General features: G+C 39.9%; 3 protein-coding genes and 5 non-coding genes across 8 annotated transcripts; 1 reads left to right on the top strand and 7 right to left on the bottom strand.

The window, feature by feature from the left end:
- Positions 1-373: 373 nt before the first annotated feature.
- rpl4 (ribosomal protein L4) lies at positions 374-3989 on the bottom strand. Its single transcript, XM_036585269.1, has 10 exons — positions 3874-3989; positions 2803-2974; positions 2541-2647; positions 2159-2297; positions 1730-1854; positions 1490-1619; positions 1143-1299; positions 864-947; positions 628-748; positions 374-533 (listed from the first exon to the last, which is right to left on the bottom strand). Exons 1-10 carry the CDS (start codon positions 3874-3876, stop codon positions 444-446), a joined length of 1128 nt encoding a protein of 375 aa, XP_036441162.1. The 5' UTR covers positions 3877-3989; the 3' UTR covers positions 374-443.
- Positions 1025-1093, bottom strand: LOC118818576. Its single transcript, XR_005008090.1, has one exon. It is a non-coding gene; the product is annotated as a small nucleolar RNA SNORD18 (small nucleolar RNA).
- On the bottom strand, positions 1379-1447 carry LOC118818575. The gene has a single exon (XR_005008089.1). It is a non-coding gene; the product is annotated as a small nucleolar RNA SNORD18 (small nucleolar RNA).
- Positions 1927-2053, bottom strand: LOC118818580. The gene has a single exon (XR_005008094.1). It is a non-coding gene; the product is annotated as a small nucleolar RNA SNORA35 (small nucleolar RNA).
- Positions 2378-2475, bottom strand: LOC118818577. Its single transcript, XR_005008091.1, has one exon. It is a non-coding gene; the product is annotated as a small nucleolar RNA SNORD16 (small nucleolar RNA).
- LOC118818578 lies at positions 3045-3142 on the bottom strand. The gene has a single exon (XR_005008092.1). It is a non-coding gene; the product is annotated as a small nucleolar RNA SNORD16 (small nucleolar RNA).
- Positions 3920-13337, top strand: zwilch (zwilch kinetochore protein). The gene is made up of 19 exons (XM_036585266.1): positions 3920-4537; positions 4780-4819; positions 4932-5018; positions 5095-5216; positions 5329-5516; positions 5700-5779; positions 5878-6033; positions 6265-6336; positions 7259-7352; positions 7436-7482; positions 7577-7673; positions 7761-7840; positions 8104-8260; positions 8429-8457; positions 8566-8702; positions 8782-8877; positions 9001-9116; positions 9756-9850; positions 12976-13337. The coding sequence occupies exons 1-18, from the start codon at positions 4488-4490 to the stop codon at positions 9845-9847; spliced, it is 1740 nt and encodes a 579-aa protein (XP_036441159.1). The 5' UTR covers positions 3920-4487; the 3' UTR covers positions 9848-9850; positions 12976-13337.
- On the bottom strand, positions 10247-19963 carry lctlb (lactase-like b). Its single transcript, XM_036585267.1, has 13 exons — positions 19336-19963; positions 16357-16517; positions 16183-16270; positions 15959-16068; positions 15715-15843; positions 15533-15628; positions 15347-15401; positions 15089-15250; positions 14494-14768; positions 14257-14383; positions 13940-14139; positions 13059-13122; positions 10247-10362 (listed from the first exon to the last, which is right to left on the bottom strand). Exons 1-13 carry the CDS (start codon positions 19460-19462, stop codon positions 10247-10249), a joined length of 1710 nt encoding a protein of 569 aa, XP_036441160.1. The 5' UTR covers positions 19463-19963.
- Between the last annotated feature and the right edge of the window lie 1845 nt (positions 19964-21808).

Raw genomic sequence — 21808 nt, 5'->3', positions numbered from 1 at the left:
CTAAGTAGTTACATAAGTTGTGTAACTTGCAAACTAGAAAGAAAACACATGGAAATTTCCATAATTATTATTCATACACTTACTTGAACTTTACTTCTCAATTATTTTGTCATCCTGACTGCTTCTTTGCCATAACACCACAGTTGAGTCAGACTGGAATGAACTGTTTCCTTTGTGTTCAATTACAAACTGTACAAGAATTAATACAGTAACATTGAGTAGCCACTGCAAGGGTTGCTTAGGGTCTCCATAATTTCAGTTTGACAGCATATTTTATATTACATAATGTGTTCCATTAAGGGGGTGCAACACTAGTCTTGGGCCCCTGTGTGGAAGATGAGCTGCAAGTACAAAACAGTCTTCAAAGACAGACTTGAAAGAGCGTTCACTTTAGATGTTTATTGGTTGAAACCATTGCCAGACTGCAGTGTATGAACACAGATCTACTCAGTTGCAGGAGTAGGAGCAGCTGCTGCTGGCTTCTTGGCCTTCCTAACCCTCTTCACCTTCGGCTTCAACATTTTAGCCTTGATCTGTTGAGAGGAAAGTCATTAACGTATGTTTGTTCTTAGTACATTTTCAAGTTCAAAGGCCTGTTTTTATTGCTCAGGCTTCAGGTATACATACCTCGGGTTTGTGCTGCAAGATGGCACGACGGCGTGCTGTCTTGGCGTAAGGGTTGAGTTTCATCATAACCCTCAAGTTCTTCAATGGGTTCTTCTTGAGAACTCTGCGCTTAATCTTTTTGCTACAAATGACAATTTGTTCATTAGACACAAAGAACTGCAAACATAAGCAAATGCCTCAAAATCCAAGTCACTCTATATCCAAGTAGCAATGGGAACACTCAAAACAAGCCTTACTTGGGAGCATGAAGTGCTTTCTGGATTTCCTCACTCTGCAGGAGTCTACCCAGATCTGTGTTGGTCATTTTGTGCATTGGCAGGCTGGTGGAGAGATCAAGTAAAACTAGTCAGTATTTCTAAAAGCTACTGATCATTTTGAAGGACAATGAAGCACAAACTGACTCAGAACTTCAAAAAAAATCATGGTGCTCATAAACACGGACCGAAGTGGAAGCTCATCACTGTAGATTAGAAAGGTAATGATTTAGGGTAGTTTGTGAACTGAAAGTAACTCACTTGTAATCCACCTTGAGGGTGGAAGGCTTGCGCCAGGTGCCATAGAGGTCATCCAGCTTGCGGAAAGCGCTCTCAGTCCAGATGCAGAAACGGCCAATGTGACCACCAGGGGCAAGTTTCAGGAGGTCCAGTTTGCTCACTCGCTGCAGTGTAACACCTGATGACAAGCAAAAACTACAATAAATTAAAAAGCTACTTATAGTACATAGGAAAGTACACCATTTCCCCAACCCAGCTAACTCAGCACTTCTACAAAAATCACAGGATTCATAAACACGGACCTGAAGTAGAACTCATCACAGCTGGTGGGGGATGGGGCATGAACTAACAAGTGATCCAGAACATACCTGGGATATTTCTGAAAGCTTTTGTAACACCGTTGTCGTCATTGTAGATGATGCATGGGCCCTTGCGCTGAATACGTCTGCGGTTTCTCATTTTACCCTTGCCGGCACGCATGCGCTGTGAGGCGTAAACCTGTTGGGTCAAAATATAAATAAATAAGACCACCAAAGTCTCACTAAATCCAACTAAGGACTGACTGTGAGAAGAAAATATGTAAACACCAATAAAAATAAGCCTGTCACCTTCTTGATGTCATTCCATGCCTTCAGCTTCTTCAGCAGAAGCACTGCCTCTTTTGTCTTCTTGTATCCCTCAACTTTGTCATCAACAACAAGTGGCACCTCAGGAATCTCCTCAATGCGGTGCCCTACAATATAGATCCACAGAGTATTAACAACCATGACCAGAACCTGATCATGATCCCTTAAAATATTAACAAGATTGTTCTCAGCCTTCAAAAGGGAAACACCAATTTTCGGCACTCCCTTCTGCTAACTGAGGTTTATCTAGCACTGGACTGATTGAGACATGCCTAGAGGTGGCATATCACTCAGTTAACAGTGCAATTATGCACTGCTGAGAATGTGGGCCTTGCTAAGTTCTGAACAGTATAAAAACCATCTCTCAAAGTGCCCCACTTGGGGCTAACCTGTCCACAGTTGCACACTCACCTCTGGCCATGACCAGGGCAGGAAGGGCTGAAGCAGCAAGGGAAGAGCAGATGGCATAACGCTTCTGGGTGACGTTGATCCTGCGGTGCCAACGGCGCCAGGTCTTTGTTGGGGCGAACATGCGGCCACCACGACACATCTACACTTCAGTCAAGGGTCAACACACTGCACTTAAAGGAACACCAAACAATAACAGGACCCTCAAGATATTCATAAACCTGCTCAGAATTGATGTTCGTCAGCCTTCAGCACCAGCATGTGACAGCAGGCAACTGTCGCTGTGTGCAGAGTAAGACGCAAATTACACCATCACAGCAAGCGTTTTTATTAAACGCAAGTCAAGAGTAAGGAGTACGCAAGTTCACGTGTGACCTAAGGATACGTTTCCAAAAGCACCCTGACCAGAGCGGTGGGTACCGCCACCACGCACTCTGGGGATACGGGCCACAGCTCTGCCTGTGCCCCAGGACTCAGCACTTGTCTGGTGACCTGAGCTTAGCATTACTTTATCATGATATCATCAAAAAAAATTAACAGGCATCAGGACTAGAAATTGTAACTTGAGTTAAGGGTTTCATTCAAGAGACCACAAAATAGAAAAGGAAGGTTTCCATCTCACTCCGATTGCAAATATGAAAACTCACCGGCCAGTTCACTGACGGCGTAGGGCTGACGCTTGTTCTTGCGCATGTTGGTATGCACAAAGTTCACAACATCCGGGCGGATGGGAGCCTTGAACACAGCAGGCAAAACCACGTTTTTGCCTGAGGTCTCACCTTTCTCGGAGTACACCGAGATTAACGGTCGGGCACAAGCCTGGAAAGCAAACGCATCGTTAGACCCTCATTTCACGTGTGACTTAACGATCGCTCAAAAGATTTAATTTTGCTCAGCCTCGGTTGTCGTCACCCCTCTGCGCCAGCATCAGACAGCAGGCAACTGTCGCTGGTTACAGAGTCGGACGCAAATTACACCATCATGGCAAAATCAGAATCCACCAAAGTGCTGTTTCAGGTTAGCCTATCCTCTGGTGTGCAAAACAACTGCAATACTGTACGCACGGGTAACTATATTATCAATCTGAATTACACCAGCATTCAGCCAACAAGTATCTGCGTGTCGAGCTCAAGTTACACGGCGCTATTTATTAGCTAAATCAGCGAGAGGTCGGTTTAAAACAAGTCAGAGTCTGTTATTCTGCAGCAGTCCTATTACCACACTCATCACACTTCGGTTTACTGGTGTTAAACATTTTTAGATCGACGATTAATTGAAAACTACTGATAGTATGGCCATGGCAGTAACCTAGCTAGCGTTAGTTAGCTAATTAGCTATAGGCCGTAGCGGTTAAGCTAGCTATATAACTGTTACGTGAAACCACTAAACAGCAACGAAGCAAGTGTTACTGAATGTCAACATATGCAAAAAAACAGCCTTAATACAGATCTGCTGCTTGCACTAGATTTAACATCATATGAAATTTTCACATTAGCCAGGCAGCTACAGCTAACCGCCACACTCGCACGTGCAGCTCTGAAAACCCGTACTAGTGATCAAAATGGCTCCCGAAAGCTCCGCCACCCGGCCTCTCAGAAAAACCCATCAAAATCAACATTTACACAAGAGTATGGGCCACCTTACACTTGCGCTGTAAGCCCTCAACAACGCAACCATAAACTGATGTTCAGAAACATAGTAACAACGTTAATCTTTACCATTCTGAAAAAAGTTCACGGCTCGCCAGGAACCTCGCTCCTCTCTCAATGGCGGCCACGGAAGAAAAGGAAGATAGCAGTACACCGTCACCACTATATACATCCGACAGCGCCTCACTTCCGCTTTAAGACTGATTTTTGTTTTCCCTTTTAGTTTTGTAGTAATATCTATGCAATATTGTCTAGAATTGATAATATATAATTTATAATTTAATAAAATCTTCACCGTAACAGAAAATCCTGTGAATGTGATAATAAACTTTGGGACTATATATATCTTTTGAGGACTTGCGGATGAAAGACGTGGCGGCCGGACTACTTTCAGAATGCCCGGTCTATTTAATAACGTAGTAAAAAAATCATACATACTGTAATTAAAAGTGTAGTATCTGGGTAAATACTTTTACATTGTGTAAATAAAAAAATATAACGTTTGTATTTTCTCATAATGATTATTTCTTGATGTGGGCGTGAACTAATGACTTGTGACCTTGGTGACGTAATGCGGCGGGCTGGAGGAATTATTTTTCTGTTAAACCGGTGTCGGAGTGAAATAACTTTTTAAGAAGTCGTATTCGCACCCACTGTTATTGAAATTTAACACATGCAAGACAATGAAAGATAATATTATTTCGAAGGCTAAACGCTTTATCCATTTTCTCAAGTAAGTGGTTTTATTAAATACTTTGTTTTTCTCGCTTTACAGTTGAGTTTGATTTGTAACGTAGCTAACGTTACTCAGCGCCGCTGTAGTTTTGTGTTATGAGAGATGAGAGAGGAAGGCTGCTGCTGTTAGCAGCGATGTCACTGCACGGAAAAGATCACTGCAAGGCGGTCATTTATTCCAGTATTTGGAGTGTATGTTGTTGCACTGTTAGTGTAATATATTATTATGTTATTTCATAGGTTTTGCCAGGATGATGATAAGGATTCTTGGACATATCAGGTAAAACTGGAGGTGTAACCTCCTCCGCTGAGTGACTGGTGGAGAACAAAAGTTCGTTTGCGTACGATCGTTGATATTGCTATATTGACATGTAACTTCTCTGTTGTTACAGGACAATATTAAAATGTCAAAACACAATAATGAGGCCCTTCTAAGCATTATCGAAGGAAACCAACTTGTCTTCATCTGTGAGAAAATGGTAAGTAAACCTGGACAAAATAAAACATAAACTGTGAAAATGACCACTTCACTACTGACTAATTTCCTTTGAAAAGCCACCAGAACATGAAACTGAGGGCACAGAAAGTGCAGAGGAAACCAGTCTCAATGAAGAAGTGTCAGTTAAACTGGAGCACCATTACATCGGGCCGCTACCTCTCTCCATCAATACAGCAAGGTGTAGTGAGCTTATCTGTATTGCAGTGGGTCATTTTTTAAATATTTTTTGTTAAGTTAGTGACCTGTCTCTGTTGGAATTAAAATCTTTACATTTTCCTCTGGGTGCACAGACAGCTGCTTTCCTGGTACGCTATGTCTCAGAACCCCAACATGGCCCAGGTGGAAGCCCATGTTCTGCACCCTCTCTGGGTACGCTGTGACATGTCTGACCCTGCTGGCACTTCCTGGCTGGGGGCAGAGACAGTCTATGTTGGTGGCAAGGCTACAGCAGTCAAACTGTACACAGTCAGCTGCAAAGGTAATGTCTGACTTCAACACACAACTTGATCTTAGTCTGAAACCACTGCGTTTCAGATTTCTGGCAATGCAGGAGAAATGTATTGTTTAGTTGGGTTACAAAAAGTGGGCTCAAACACTTTTCAAATAGACTAAAAATTGGTTTCCAAGCTCATGTTTTATTTTCAATCCACACTTCATCCAGGGGCAACAGCAGATGAGACCTCTTTCATCACAATGGATCAACTTAAACAAGAGCACCAGAACAGACACCATTCCTCAGCAGTAACACATTCAGGCTCTTTCTCTTTTTTCTGTAATATTGATTTAAGTTTACACTTCTGTGCCACATCTTAATTTATTTGTGTTACTGTCTTCTGTAGGTGGTGACAAAAGGCTGGGCTGAATACAACCTCTTCTGCTCAGTGAAGGAGGAAAGCCTGGTTATTGATTCTCAGAGCAGCGTAATGGCCACCTTCAGATGGACTAATGTAGAGAAGATTCTGGAGACCCCTCCCCTGTCATCTATGGTCACTCTGGTAAACATAAATCTTTTTTTTTTCTGTAGTATTCAATTTGGTGTCTCAGTTTTATGTGCATCTTAACGGTTGGGTCTCTGGCCATTCCTGTTTTCAGGTTTATTTTGCCTCTTGAAAATCATTCTTTGCAGTTGTCATCGTTACCAACCACAAACAATTACGTTTGCTGACAAAGATTCAATAGACTGAACATTTTGCCATTTTTTTGTTTATCTTCTTCATTTTGTGCAGCAAATCAAAGTGACAGTTGGAGACATCAGGAGCCCAATGTTTCAGAAGTTCAGAGAGCTGGAATTTCTTTTGGTATGTCTGAGCCAGCAGAGCCATAAGAACATACACTAAGTTTATCCTATACGTCTGTCTAGTAGCCAGTTGCATCTTCTTTAGCCTTGAACAAGGCAGGCATATTGTCAGCCATGTTAATAACAGATATGTTATTCCACTGAATTTTCAAAATTTCTTCATAATTCTGACATAATTGCTGACATAATAAACTCAGTCATTTAGAGTGGTTCAATGTGAAATGGTTAATAGTAGAAAAACTTATTGCTTTCAATTTCTTTAAAGCGGTTGCGGTAGGAACCAGGGGTTGTGATGACTATAATACAAATATTGCCCCATTTTATTTGTTATTCAAAACCACCAGATCGTACATTCTCTAATGTTGATAATGGTAAAGCAGTGGTAAATCTGAAGAACGAAAAAAATTCTTTGGATACTATTTTTGCCTTACAATGGCCTGCATGTGCCTCTCAGACATAAAAAGGATTTTAAAAGAATGTGATTTAGACCAAAATCTTATCTCAAAACTATCCAAAAACAAAGACATTAGGCAATGTATTTGTAACTATTTTGTCTAATAGCTTTCTAAGATGGAGCTTTTAGAGCCATTAAACACTTTGGGTGCCTGGTTCCTATCACCACCACTGTGAACAACTCTGACTTGGTAACCTTCTCCATAATGGAGCATTTCACGTTAAACTACTCTGAACGACTTAGTTTATATTTTAACCATTCAGTTATGCAGAAATGTTGAATAATATGTGGTATTCCCTTTAACTACTAAGCCACTCAGTAGTTAAGGCCATTCAGATGGTCCTCTAACAAACATGGCTCATTGATCATGTTTTAGGAGCTGTGGCACACAGTCCAGAAAATGACCTGTAATACAGATTTAGACCACTCTTTTTCCGTTTTATCTATAAGAGTACTTTTATTTTAACAGGCGCTGGCTGAAGGATTGAGGACTGGGGAGATTGAGTGGTTAGATCCGCTGGAGACGCAGTCTACTGTGGACTTAACAAGGGAACTCATTGAGGGTAACATTTCACATCATTATGGAGTTAGTCGTGACATTATCCCTTGCAGTTTAATGCACTGTGTCATTCCTTCTTTGTCATAGGGCTGGAGAATGTTGCAAATGCAGTGCCAGGCCAGAAAGGATCAGAGGTATAATGGAATATGAAGTATGAAGTTAATCTATTCCATTAATGTACTATGTGGTAGGTGTTTATGGTTAATCTCATTTGCTTGTAACAACCAGAAGTCCAAGACAGACTCAATTCTAGGCTTCAGCTCTATGCCAATGGAGAGAGGAGACTTGGACTTCACAGAGCAGCTCTGGGAGAAGATGAGGAAGAGTGAGTGTTTATTTTGGGATGTGTGATTCTAAGAAATTATCGTACTAATTGTGATTTTGTTTATAATCTGTCTCTTTCTTTTGGCAGGTGTGACCTCATATCAAGACATAACAGACTCTCTGAAATTAGTCATCAAAGCTGTGCGATTTGGTCAGATTAAACCTTGGGTGTGTATTTGAATGTCTCTGAAATTTAGTTTGTTGGCAAGGTCAGTTTCCCAAACAGGGGAGAGCCTCTTTCTGGACTAAACAGCATTTTAAATGGAGATTTTTTTTCCATTGAAAGGAAATGTAGTCCATTACTAGGCTTAATACTTGTCTGGGAAACTGGACACAGAAGTTTCTCTTTTTACTTCCCTTTAAAATGAAGACTTATCACAGATATTTTGGTTCTTTTTGACGTAAAGTGTTTGTGATCTTATCCTATACAGGTGCACAGGGACAGCAGCAGCTCTTTGAGTAAACTGATTGTGCAGTCTTATCAGCAGCAAGTGGACGCAGTGCCTCTCACTGGTCTGACCCCTGCCATTATGCTCCTGGAACTGGGCCTGGATAAGATGAGGAAAGACTATATCAACTACCTCGTTGGTAATAACAATAATTAGTATATCAGCAGAGGCACATTTTTGTTTTAGTAGGGAATGGTCATTGTGGGCTGTTTTTATAACTAGCACACTTTATGCATTTTATGCTTTATGCTTTAAGCTTTCAAAAGAGATTGCATAAAAAGTCTCATTTATGTATTTTGCCTCTCAGGGAAAGAGCTGACGACTCTCAGCCATCTGGTAATTACTTTACCTGTATTTTTTCCAAAATATTGGTGGGATCCTGAAGTGAACAACTGAGCTTTAACAGTCAGTGCTTTGTGCATTTGTGTGATGGCTGATGTTCAGAGCTACTACCTGAGCAGCGAGGTTGATCTACAGGAGCAGGTGGTAAGACTGAAGAAATTGCACCACCTGCTGGAGATTCTGGGCACCTGCGGTAGCTTCCTCAGCCTGCCTCATGAGCGCCTCTTCTTCTTCACTCAGTGAGTCACACGCTCGTTTGTTCTTTTACCAATATCTGTTATGTTCATGTTTATTTATAATATTTTCTTTTAATTTTAGGTCGTGTTTGCAATACTACAAAACAGCACCTTATAATGAAGAGCATGTGTTTGAGATGCAAATCAAACCTGCTCTTATCAGCCACTTCTACCAGACGTAAGAAAAAGCATAAACTACTGGACCTTTGTAATCTAAGCTCTGTCCAGTAAAATTATATCTCATATGGTGTAATGGATATTGGTTTGGCATATGATGATTGCACGTTTGTTGCTTTCTCAGGGAGCAGCCAACTTCCTGGGCGGTGGAGGTGTCCAGTGGGCAGGGGTCACGAGAGGTCAAAACCTCTTGGCATCTGAGTGATAAACCACTTGTGGATCATGTCACTTTTGACTCAGGTGAAACCCTACTTTGTTTTTCCACATGCCACATATTTTTTCATTATTTTAATAATTTTTCACACACAGGTTCTGCACCCTGGCCCTGGAGCACCCCTTTTAAGTACATGTTAGTGTTTTCTTACTCTCAACACCCAATTCAGCAGGAAGCGTTTAGTATCCTCTTTTTGCAGGCTAACCAGTGGCGGCAATTAAGCCAGCAGAATGAAATGTGACTGATATTTTTCATTAATATCATCAATAAATTATTTTTCCTCTGAGCTCTGTTCTGAGAATAACTAGGGCATTGTTGGCTCTCTGTATGAGTGAAATGTTGTGACTACCGAGCAATCAGGGTGAAAGCAATGAAAACAATTCGCACCTCTCCACAGAGACAGCCCTGCCAAGTCAAAATGACTGCTACTTTCATGATATAAAAAACATGTATAACTGATACAATAAAAAAAAAGAAAAGAGTTTAAACACCAAAATTTTGACTGGGTTGCTCGCTTATGTAGAAGAAAATCCAGTTGTCTTCTATTTTTTGTTAATCATACATATTTACATTATTTACAAATAAACCAGGGTTGGGGTCCACGTTACAGTAGCTTTTTGGTGGCTAGAAGAAATGGGTATCTCATTTAGGCTCTTGTTGTTTAGGTTTGCCATTGGAGATTTCAGTGAGTGCAGAGAGTGAGAAGACTGCCTACTTCAGAACCCTGGTGTGTTGCAGTCTGGCCAACTTCATTTAGGAGGTCAGTGTCAATCAACAGGCAAAATCTGTGCATTTATTGAAATGTTTATTTGCAGAATTAAAATAGCCTCTGCAAGATCTGTTAGCATTTAAATACAATATTCGATCTACAATGTTTTTTTCTTTGTTTATAATGTTGAACTCTCCACGGTTTGGTAATCAGAAAGACAGCTGTTGAAGGGAAAATCAAAGTGTCATTTTCACATGTCATGTGTAAAGCAACCAATTTTATTTGCTTCAACTCGAAACTGATTTTGTGGTGAATGTCAACAGGGATTGGCCCACTATAAACTAGTTCAAAACTGTGTGTGTTCTAACTAACAGAGCACTGCAAAGGTCAGATCCTGCGTCTGATTACATGGTAATCTGAATGAGGTCAGGCCTAAACAGTGCTCTGCTAATTGCGTCTGCTAAGGAGGAACATGAGAAAAACTGCACTGATCAAAATGCAGAGGGTGCACACAGTGGGGACCACAATCTCTGTTACCATCTCCATGTGACTGGTCAATGGATCTGGGGGAGAAAAACACAAAATAAAGAACTGTTAGCCTTGTTAATGTAGCATCACTCAAATGATTTAGTATTGTATTACTCATTCAAAATGGACCACTCAAACTAATTGTTTGTAGTTTTGTACACACACACACAGTTAAGGATGAGCAGAAACATATTTGCTTAGCATCACACAAAGAAATCAGTTTGCTCAGAGCACTCAAAGGGTTAACACTTTTCTTTCTACTAGCAGTTTTCTGTGTGTGTATATGTGTGACAGCTTACCATGAATAAGTCTTAGCATATTGGCAGCCATACTCCGCTGTTCCTCTAATGAAAAGAGAGAGATGGCCTTGGGTGAGATGGCCTAGGATGAGATCAGGGCAGTTTAACCCTTTGAGGGCTGTTGTGCCCATGGCAGAAAGCTGACTTCTATCCAACAGGGTTATAACAACAGCACAGGCAACGCTATTCTCACATCAAACATCTTTCAGTTCATTCTTCCCTGCTGCTTCTAAATATTTTCTGTGTACCTATTACCATGTTTCATGTCTCTGTGGCACATATGTGGTGAATAGCCTGGAATAATCTGGTGAATAGACTGGAATTTTGTATCATCTCTTTTACAAAGAGGGATACACCAATATGGGATTTGTGAGCCATGATGATGTTTGATATTTTTCTTGTACATATTAAGCTGGAACAATAAGGTAAATTCAGAAAAATGATGATCCAAATTCAGTTACGAAGTACCACATGTGAGTGTTACAGAGCCTTACCCTATAGTTCACACTTGCCATGGTGGTAATATAATTAGGTTAGCTAGTAGTATTACTTAAAGGGCCAACATCCTACATTTTTTTATATATCATGGGTCCAGTTATACTGTTGTGTGTGTTTATGTTCTAAAAACAATCATAATTAATTTTTACATAATCAATTTCCAACCTGTGTTTATCCCTTAGAATTAAACAGGCTGTTTTTGTTTCTGTGCCTGTTTCTGTAGCTAAACAGTTGAAGTCTGAATCAGCAGATATATGTAAATGTATTTGTTTTTGTGATATCACAAAATATGAATGTTTTTGCATAGTTTATCTATCTGGACTGTATGGACTGGGGAGGGAACAGTTAAACAATGTTTTTAATATATTTAATTTATATATTTTATTTCTATGTTTGTTAAATTTTTATTAAACAAATACTAACTTATTTTAGTAAAAATATTTTTTTCACGATATGGGCTCTTTAATAATTTATGAAGATGAACATATTCTTCTAACACTGTTAACCCTCAGTGGTTCTCTGCATTTGATTGGTTGTAAATCGAAATGCCACAAACTGGCTCATGCATCCTGGACAAGCCTGTCCGTTTCAATGTCTACTAAAGAGCAGGACTGTACTCTAAATCATATTTTTATCGTTAATCACAATATGAATTTCTGAAATGATAAACACATCGCTGTGATGACAGAATGGATCAGATTACTTTATGGGTGCAGCACAAAAGTGATGTCATTGGTTTGCATTAGAAGTTCAACAAGTGTTACTTTGCACTGTTATGAAACACCCACATGCACAGCTTAAAAAATACTTGCTAAGCAATGCTAATATTATTATAATTTAAAGCAAATGAAAAATATAAATAAAAATAGGCTTATTAAGTGGTTTCCTCCAGAAGAAAAAATTACTATACCTGAACGACTGATTGGATGCTTGAAGTTTGGTAAAGCCATGTTGGCAGGAGCAGCTTTTGGCTGTCACATAACAGTCAAAAAGCCCTCAAAGAGTTAAACAAATGTAATTTTGCTCACAATGAAAGCAGGAGCAAAGCAGCTTTTCTAATGCTCATAGATGCCACGCAGTCACCCAGTGCCAGCAACAGCATTTCTCATGTCAGTTCTGATAAGCTTTACTGAGACAGTTTTGGCCTGATTTACTCATTGACATGTCTATGGCAAGTACCAGCTTTATACAGTAAGAATTAATGAGACTGTTGAGGTTTAACAGTGTTGTCTAACTTAGAAATCTGCTCAAGTAACTACATATTATGTGGTTTCTGAAGCTGGCCTGGACATGAACTGCTAGGCATTCTGGCCTCCTGGGTCCAGGATAGGCCACATCTGGGCTGGCTGAAACCCCTCATTCATATGACTGGACCACACAGAGCCCTTTTGAGGCTTTCCAGGACAATGCGAAAAGCTTGCCAAGCCAAAAAGAACACATTTATTCTGACATGTACCCTTAGTTCCTAAACTTCATCATGCACTGGCCAAACCTTTGGCATCTCTGCATGATCCTTATTTTCCTTGGACTTTCTTCTAGCTGGAGGGGCAAACAAAGAAAAACCCTGTTAGCAGGGTAAGGCTGATATTATAAGGTTCTCTCTTTTAGACCTCCACCAAAGCCTCTGACTGTTCTCTTGGCTTCCATGCCAATCCCCTACGTAAATGACTGTACAGAAAGTGATTATAGATTGTCTTATTTGAGGTTAGCATAATGGGGTGGCAGAGATCCAAAAGTGGAGGGGTGAGGAAGTGCAGTTTTTGTGTATTTTAAAAGTAGAATTAGGCAATTGTGGTCTTTTTTTCATATGTTCTCATTTCTCATGCATTGTTTTTATTCTGCTCCTTATAGGTGGAATCTTTTTTTTTGTTTGCCCCAGCTAGTTCCTTTCCTCTACTCGTCTCATGAGGCAGTGGACCTCTAAGGGTACTGACCTGCAGCCAAGAGCTGGTTGCTTGAGGAACACGTCTCTGTAGCTTTCCTCTTCCAGTTCTCGACCTGCCAGTAACCATACAGAACACATCCATTATCTGTACTGCTGTGTACATAGACACGACGTACTAGTCAGCTCATGCTAGTGCTAATTCTATAGTAATGCTTGTTCTGTCCGTGAAAGTCTGCATTAGAGACTCACAAATGTGTGCTCCATGGAAATAAAAGTGTTCCATGTTTGTGCTGTTATATAATTGCTTACTGCTGTCTGTGCAAGTATGAATGATTTGGTATATTTGTAATAAACGGTCTTGAGAAAATAAACTTGCCTCTGCTTCTCTGACTCCTTCTGAAAGTCTGTGTTTATGCAAATTCTACCGTGGTTTAAAGTTTTGTTTCACAGAAAACTCTCTGGGAGCTTCCTTTAAAGGAGTAGTTTGATGAAAAATAAAAAAATTCACAGTTTTCTCCTTTCCTTAACGGTAAAGTTTACTTCTTCACTTTAGCACTGAGACTAAAAGGCTAGTGTAGCTAACACGTAACAGAACCATATACTCTACAATTAGCATCATGCAAACTGCATGCCTAATTCAACACTGCATGATTTCAGGTACCAGACATGTCTCAAACCATGCAGAGCTTTTAGGTAAACTCAAATAGACTTGCTTATGTGGTTTCTGACATTGTATGACATGCTTTTTATATATAAGAAAGCTACACTGGGTCCAAGGGTCCAAACTAAAAAAAAAAAAACTTTAGAAGACAAGTCTTAGCTCATCAAGCTTTGGGGATAAAGTTTGTAAATTTTACATTTGTTGATGTTGTTGATCTTTACTCCTATCTTATACTCTTGACATCAGCACAGAGGGAGCAGCATTATTACCTCTCTCTGATTAGGGAATCCATTGAAGTTGATGATGCGTTTGTAGAACTGAACAGAGGCCTTGGGGTAGCGTGGTTTATTCTTATTCTTAAAGTCCACATAGTACAGGCCAAACCTCTCTGAGAAGCCCTCGTCCCATTCAAACTTATCCAGCAGAGACCAGGCAGTGTAGCCCTTCACATTCACTCCATCTCGAATGGCTGCAGGGACCAAAAGGGAAGAGAAGTTAATAAGGCAAGAGCAAGTACATCAAATTTCAGTGTACTTGATATCCCAAAGGGATTTGTATTGGTTATGTAATGTGGTCAATCACGTGCCTTTCAGCATCTCGTTGATGTAGTCCTTGTAATACTGTATCCTCCAGTCATCACACAGCTCTGTGCACTTCATCTTCTCAGAAACTCCATTTTCAGTAATGTAGATCATTGGGTTTCCATACTGAGTCTACAGAAATTATGAAGTCAGAAGTAATGTTAGGAACAGGACAATGGATTTATTGTAGATGAACAACCAAGAAAAATCCACTGGTAAAAAGGACAGTCTGTTTGACAAACCTTGACAAAGTTGAGCAGGCGGCGGAAGCCCCATGGCACAGCGTAGAGCCACTCTGAACCAGGATCAGGCCAGCGTGGGTCCACCAGCTCGGCCAGGTCACGGTCAGCGAAGTAGGTGCTGCCACGGCCCGGAGGGTAGGTCTTCTGGGTGATGTAACGTGTGGTGAAGTGTCCCACTCCCAGAAAGTCACAAGTGCCTTTAATGTAACTCTTCTCCTGAGAAGAGAATGTGGGGAGTCGAGATGTTCCCAAACCTTGCTGAGCACTTTTCCTCCCTGGACAAACAGTGGATATGAAGGAATCGTTTATCATTTATTTCTAGAGATGGCACGATACCACTTTTTCTTTTCCAGTACTGATATTGAAGCCTTGAGTGTGATCTGATAGCAATCCAATATGCATTCTTTAAAAACTCCTAAGCTTTAAAATGAACTATTAATTAAAACACTTAAGATGAGCATCTAAAAGTAGGCTATCATGCTCAAAATACTCAAACACTCTACTAGCCCACAGAAAGAAATACACATCAAAGAACATCACACAAAATGAGTTCAGGCTGGATTTGTTACAGGACTGGATAGATGGTAAAACATACCAACGAAGTCCTTCATGACTTGAGGATAGTCTCCGTGAAAGATGGGAGTAGCAAACCAGCCCAAGTAGAACTGGACATATCTCTCAGCTGCTTCTATATCCTTCAGGTTGGTGATGTCCACTGGCTCTCCCCAGTCCCCAGACAGGGAGATCCCTACCATACCTGCATGAGGGGGCAGAGGACCAGGCCAGACCGTTTAAAATGGCTCACAGAAGAGAGGTTCTATAAATAAGTGACATATAGCTGAAACTTAATTACCATTTTGTTTGTTTCGCCACTGATTATCATATGTATGCCATACCTTGGCATGTGACTGAGGATAGGGATACAGAAAGGTCAATAAGTGAGACAAACATGACGACTCATATAAGGAATGTTTGGTGTGTCAGAAAGAAGAATCATTTTATTAAGTAGGATATCCAGTCAAAGTCTGTGTTCTCTTACCTTGATGATGTGGTGAGCAGCCCTGTAGGCCCCAGTGCCTCTGAGCTTCAGGCCTGGTGCATGTTCTCCTGTTTCATAGCCTTCTACTGCCACTGACTGACATACAAGAAAAGATTACATTTCATATAATGGCAAATTTCAAAAACATGAAACTTTGATGTACAGAATTAACAAGTCCATACCCATGGGTTATTGAAAGTTATCCAATGTTTCACACGGTTTCCAAATCTCTCGAAGCAGAGGCTGGCAAAGTCATTAAAGTAATTAACCATGCTGATGTTCTGCCACCCTCCGTACTTCTCCTGCAGAACCTGCCAAATCACAGAAACAGTCATTGACAAAGGTTTATTTTTATAACAAGCAAAAAAAGGTAAATACAGCAAAGGCAATAAGACTGATATCAAATTCATTACTGTGAATGCACACCTGTGGTAGGTCCCAGTGATACAAGGTCACAATGGGAGTAATTTTGTTCTCCAGCAGCTGATCAATGAGGGTATCATAGTACTTGACTCCTTTCTCATTCACATGGTCAGCTGCAAACATGTAACCAAGGTAGTCAGAACAATGTGATATTCAACATAATCATATTATATTATTTATCTTTATATTGAGAGAGTCTGGCCTAAGGAAGCATCATGGTCTCTTACATCTGATTCCAGTGGGAATGACCCTAGGCCAAGAGATTGAGAAGCGATAATGGTTCAAGTTGAGCTCCTTCATCAGGGATATGTCATCCTACGTACAGAACAGAGTTTTTTAGCTGTAGGTGTTTAGAAGCTTCAAATGCTGACTTATGCAATTGACCATTTCGCTGTAATCACCTTCAGTTTGTAGTAGCCCTCGCATGCAAAGTCTCCTGTATCATTCAGAGAGACTTTTCCCTTTTTATGAGAGAACACATCCCAGATACTCAGTCCTTTCCCATCTTTGTCCCAGGCGCCTTCGGTTTGATAGGCTGAACTGCCGGCACCCCACGAAAATCCTGCCGTCAGAGAGAGCTTAGAGTGAGTTCACACTCACTAGCCTTCTTGTAGATATCGTAACCATAGACATAGCATTTATTAACTGCTTTAAAGAGTTTGCTCAAGGAGTCGATTCTACTTGTGCTGCATGTAAATGAAGTTAAAAGGATACTTGAGCCAAAATGATAAATGTAACCATTGTTACATTTGTTGTAAACAGTGTTGCTGCAGTAGTCTCTAAAGCGAGATGTTCTGGTTAAAAGACTAAAAAAGCCCCTTTGATGATATATCTTGAAGGTGGAAGTACATTTTGGAAGACTATAAGTTCTTTGGGGTGGATAACTGGGGACAGGCTCTTTAAAATTGTTTTTGTTAGCAGGCTGAATTATTCTTTTAACAAAGAAAAAAAATTGAAGACCAACTGAGATTAGTGCTATATCACTAATGCTAGCTAGCACCAAAGCTATATTTATAGCATCTAGATCAGCAGCTAGCAGCCAGGATTTCCCTTACAAAAAAGAAGTTTGTTCAAGTGTGCTATTAGTATACTTCTTTTAAACTAAAATAAAAGAGTATTACTAAAATATACATAAAAGTATACTTTTGTTACTTAATTTTTATTTTTGTTTTGTGCAAATTCACATTCATATCCATAAAGAAAAACAAAAGAGGCGACAGGAGAAAAAAAAAAAAAATAAAATAATCAAAGGTACATGAGATCTTATTTAAAGTCGGAGGTTTACAGGTACAACATTTCAAACATAAAACTCAACAACAATCTCTGTTTACATACAAAAGGCAGAATGATCAGAGTCAAAGGTCTCAGTTCACCACGCTTTCTCGGGTATAGCAATCCCATTTCATCCAGTTTTTTTTCCCTCTCTCCTTTTGAAGACGTACGGAGTAAGTCAACATTTCCATGGAGCGAATATAAGTAACAATTTCAACAAAAAGGTCCACAGTTGGGGGGTTTCTTCTGAGCCAGCACTTAGTAATAGCTTTCTTACAAGCGATCAGAAATATATTCAATAGGTAGCAATCACTCTTACTTAACCCTTCAGGGGTTACACCAAGATACATAGAGTTAAATGAGACCTCCACATTAAAACCCAAGATGTCGGAAATAATTCTCCCCATATTAATCCAAAAGGATTGCATTTTTGGGCAACACCATACTACATGCGCATGGCCTACGTCCATTGCCCCACACTCCCTCCAGCAGGGGAAGTGGGCCCCAGTTAACCTTAACTTGAGTTTGGGCGTTATAAAAAATCTGATCAGACTCTTCCAGCAAAAATCCCTCCAAATCAATGAATTAGTGGAAGTACAATGGTTTTCCCATACTCGTGACCATACTTCCTCTGTTATCTTTTCCTGTATATCTTGTTCCCATCGAAGTCTCACATAATTAGTTGAATTTTTATTCATTAAACAAATGATTTTGTAGAGTTTGCCAATAACCCCTTTATTTCCTTCACCCCTATATGCCTCCATAAAAAACTGAGTCAGTCCTGAGAAAGGACCCGGGTTGGGGCCTTTAACCTCTTTCATATAGAAGTGACGGATCTGTAAATATCTAAAAAAATCCTGTTTTCCAAGGTCAAATGAGTCGCATAATTTCTGGAAACTGTCAAATTCCCCATTTGACAGCATTCTACAGAGGGAGGTAATACCACCTATAGACCACTGTCTGTACCTATGATCATACAATGCTGGAGTAAAATGTTGGTTATAAGCTGGCCAACTCAGTACTTTAATTTCTCTATGAAGCTGGAATCTTTTAATCACCTCAAGCCAGATTTTAAAGGAAAAACCAACCCATTGATTCTTTATTTGCAATAATTCCTTAGTCCTATCAAGACAGCCTAAAACTGACTGTATTGGAATATCCATTAGTGAAAATTCTATATCCTTCCATTTCGCTTCATAGGTTGGATTGCACCAAAGTACAAGTGGTCTTAGTTGAGCAGCAACATAATATTCCTTTAAGCATGGAAGCGCCATGCCTCCCTTCTCTTTTGGCAGCATCAAAGTAGAATATTTTACTCGAGGCCTCTTTTTATTCCAAATAAACCTAGAAATATGTGTGTCCCCATTCCCTAAACTGTTTGAGAGGAATCTCTATAGGTAAAGCTGTAAATAAATATAATAATTTGGGGAGGATATTCATCTTGACAGACCTTATTCTGCTGCCCATATCTAGGGGAAGCAAGGCCCATCTGTCCAAGTCCTTATATATTTTTTTATTAAGCTGATTAAAATTTATGGCCATCAAAAGTGATAGATCTTTTGATAAACGGACCCCAAGATATTGAATGTATGAAGAGTGCCAATTAAAGTTATACCTATTTACCAATTCTTTAGAGGGGCTAAAATTAAATGTCAAAGCTTGTGTTTTTTGAATATTAAGTACATATCCAGAGTAATTACCATATATTTTCAAGATATTCATCAATGATAAAAGTATACTTTTATAAACTAAAAGGTGGACCAAGTATCCTTTTTTTGTAAGGGTAGGTGAGGGATTTCCAGTGACAGTGTGATGTATTTGTGTAATGCATGCTGGGTATTGTAGTCTGACATCACTGATGGATAATAACACGAAAACCATGCAAAATCGTGAATTCTGTCAAACCGATGAGGCTGAAGGAAACAATGCTGCACTACAGAACACTGCATAACATTAAAGGCTGGTGACCAGCCATGTTGGACTATGTTGGTTTCTCTAGCAGGGCTTTCTCCAGTTTAGTCACAAGCACACCACTGCGTTGCCATCCCAGTACTTCAGCCACCTCTCACCTGTTTTGCGAGTGAGTGTTCAATGTGGTTAGGTCATACCAGTTGGAAAAGTGCCATAATAGAAGGAGCCGCGGTCGTTCTTTGTCCAGTCGAAGTCCTCAGCCGCAGACAGACACAGCACCAACACAAGCACATGGCACACCCGTCCAGCACAGCCTGACAGCATGGTATTCCAGCACTCGGCTCCGTCCCACTGCCTTTCAGTAGCACCACAATCCTAGCCAGAGGGAAGTAAGTGCTTTTACACCATGCTGAAAACACAACCAACCACGCAATAAATACCTTGCCAGTTTAAATTGCTAGAACCAACAGGATTAAACTCATCAGAGCCTACAGTCATAAAGCAGTTTAGTCAATGATCCAAGCACAGATTCTCCTGATCTCAGTTTTTCATTAGTTAGACAACCTGAACTGTTCCAGTTGCACCATCAGCATCATCTTAATGGAATTTAATGCACACACAGATCTCTACAAATGCAGCTTCTTCCTATTCTTGCCATCAAAACCCAGTTACACCCAGCTGCTCTGCTAATCATACCTTTCACAGGATTTGCATGAATCCAGGGTAAAATCCAGAAATCACATAAAAGTCATGAAATGCATCCAATCCAATAACCTAATTTGCATTAACCTCCAGCCCTGCTGCAACACAGTCTGGAAGCTTCTGAACAACAATCCTCAACTGAGGAGGTCTCATGACCTCAGTGTAGACCCAAATACCTTCCTATTGACAGTCAATGGACTGTGAGCTCATTTTGCAAGGGTGAGCAGATTTCTTACAAACTAGGGTTTTACTCTGTAAGCAAAGTTAATGTTGGAGAGGTTGATATGCCTGTGTTTACTGTGGCAACAGTAGCAAATCTGTCAAAGCGTGTTACAGAAACATTACCACATTTTATAGAAATCTTACATCAAAGTCTTACAATCTTACAAAGTCTTTATGGCACATTCATGGCCTATTTGACATAATGTCTTGTGTATGGAGCTGAACATGTTTTATTATTTGCATGATAATTAGGAGAACAGTCATCTCACACAGTTCACTCTCTATTGGGAGAGAGACATTCTCAAAGAATATTATAACTTTACTTACCTGAGTCTCACTTAGTGAGCCTTCAAAACAGAATATTCAACGAAAAGAGCAGTTTACCAAGACCCATTAATTCCAAATGTAAAGAAAATCTGCAACGCTTGTCAACATCAGCAACATTTAACCCATAACTTTTACTCTCACAATACAGATGCTGTCCTTTTCTGCTTAAAAACTCATTATGTTTTGATGGGGAAGGCTATTAACATCCAACCACTGGCACACAGAGGGAATGTTGGGGTCTGTCCATAGGCCTCCATCATGTCCAGAAAGCAGTATATATCTATTGACAGAGCAGCCATTGTTCACACATCATGGTGCCACCTTTCTCCGGAGCAGTCCATCCTTTTTGTGAGCTTCACTATATTGTTATGTGCTGTTTAGAAAAATGCTGAATTGTTGAAGCAGGGTAAAGTGTTTGCACTGGATTGCAGTTAGAGTGTGTTTGGGAAGGGATGTGTATATCAAGTTTTGGTGACCTGACTTTACATATTAATGCTGATGGTCTCTGCCAGATTCTAGTACAAGCGTAACTTTTATTTACCCTTAAATTAACTCAGAAAATCAAACATCCTTATTTAAAACAACTAGTCAACTATGTTGAGCAACCTTAGATCTGCTATGTGACTGTCAAAAATCTGTACCAAAATTCTTAATATAGTTAGCTATTATCAATTACATAAGCTGTTGCAGTAGAATTTTGGGTAACACTATTTTGAGTGGTTCATTTGTAGATGATTAATAAACTCTGAACAGATTATCAGTAACACATCAACAACATATCAGTGGAGTAGCAGCAGTGCAGCACCTGAATACAGTTAAGTAAATATCCTGTAGATGTACTGTTGATACATTACTCACATGAAGTAGATGTATTGTTAATGTTTCTTCCACTGCGCAAAACCTAACCTTACCCAACATCTAACCCTGGCCCTAATCCTAATCCTAACCCTAAACTTTAACCTCAACCCAAAACCTAATCCTAACCTTCATATGTTTTTTGACACGTTACTAACAGTCTGTTGAGAGTTTGTTCCATGTAAAAAAAGAGCACTCAAAATAAAGTGTCACTGAATTTTGTCATTTTAAATTTTATACAGCCTTACTTCATAGCTATTAAAGTCACATGATAAGTAAAATGCTCAGAATTCCACTCAAATCTATTTAGCAGTAAAACTGCTGGTCTGCTAAAGGGGTATTCCGGCCAAATACTACTATTTAATATTTGTGTTATGCTATTGCAGTATTCTGAAGTGCAGCATAGCCTCCCTCAGCCTCATTGGTTTGACAGAATTCATGATTCTATATTGATTTTTTGTTTTTGTACATCAGTGTTTTTCTCACAAAAGTACTCATACATCACACAACCACTGGGAATCCCAAACATGGAACTAAAGAAATGTACTGATGTACCACTCATAT

The sequence above is a fragment of the Colossoma macropomum genome, unplaced genomic scaffold (assembly GCF_904425465.1).
Source record: "Colossoma macropomum unplaced genomic scaffold, Colossoma_macropomum, whole genome shotgun sequence".
Classification (NCBI taxonomy): domain Eukaryota; kingdom Metazoa; phylum Chordata; class Actinopteri; order Characiformes; family Serrasalmidae; genus Colossoma; species Colossoma macropomum.
Note: the sequence above shows the minus strand (reverse complement) of the source record. Positions and strands in the feature narration are given on the sequence as shown.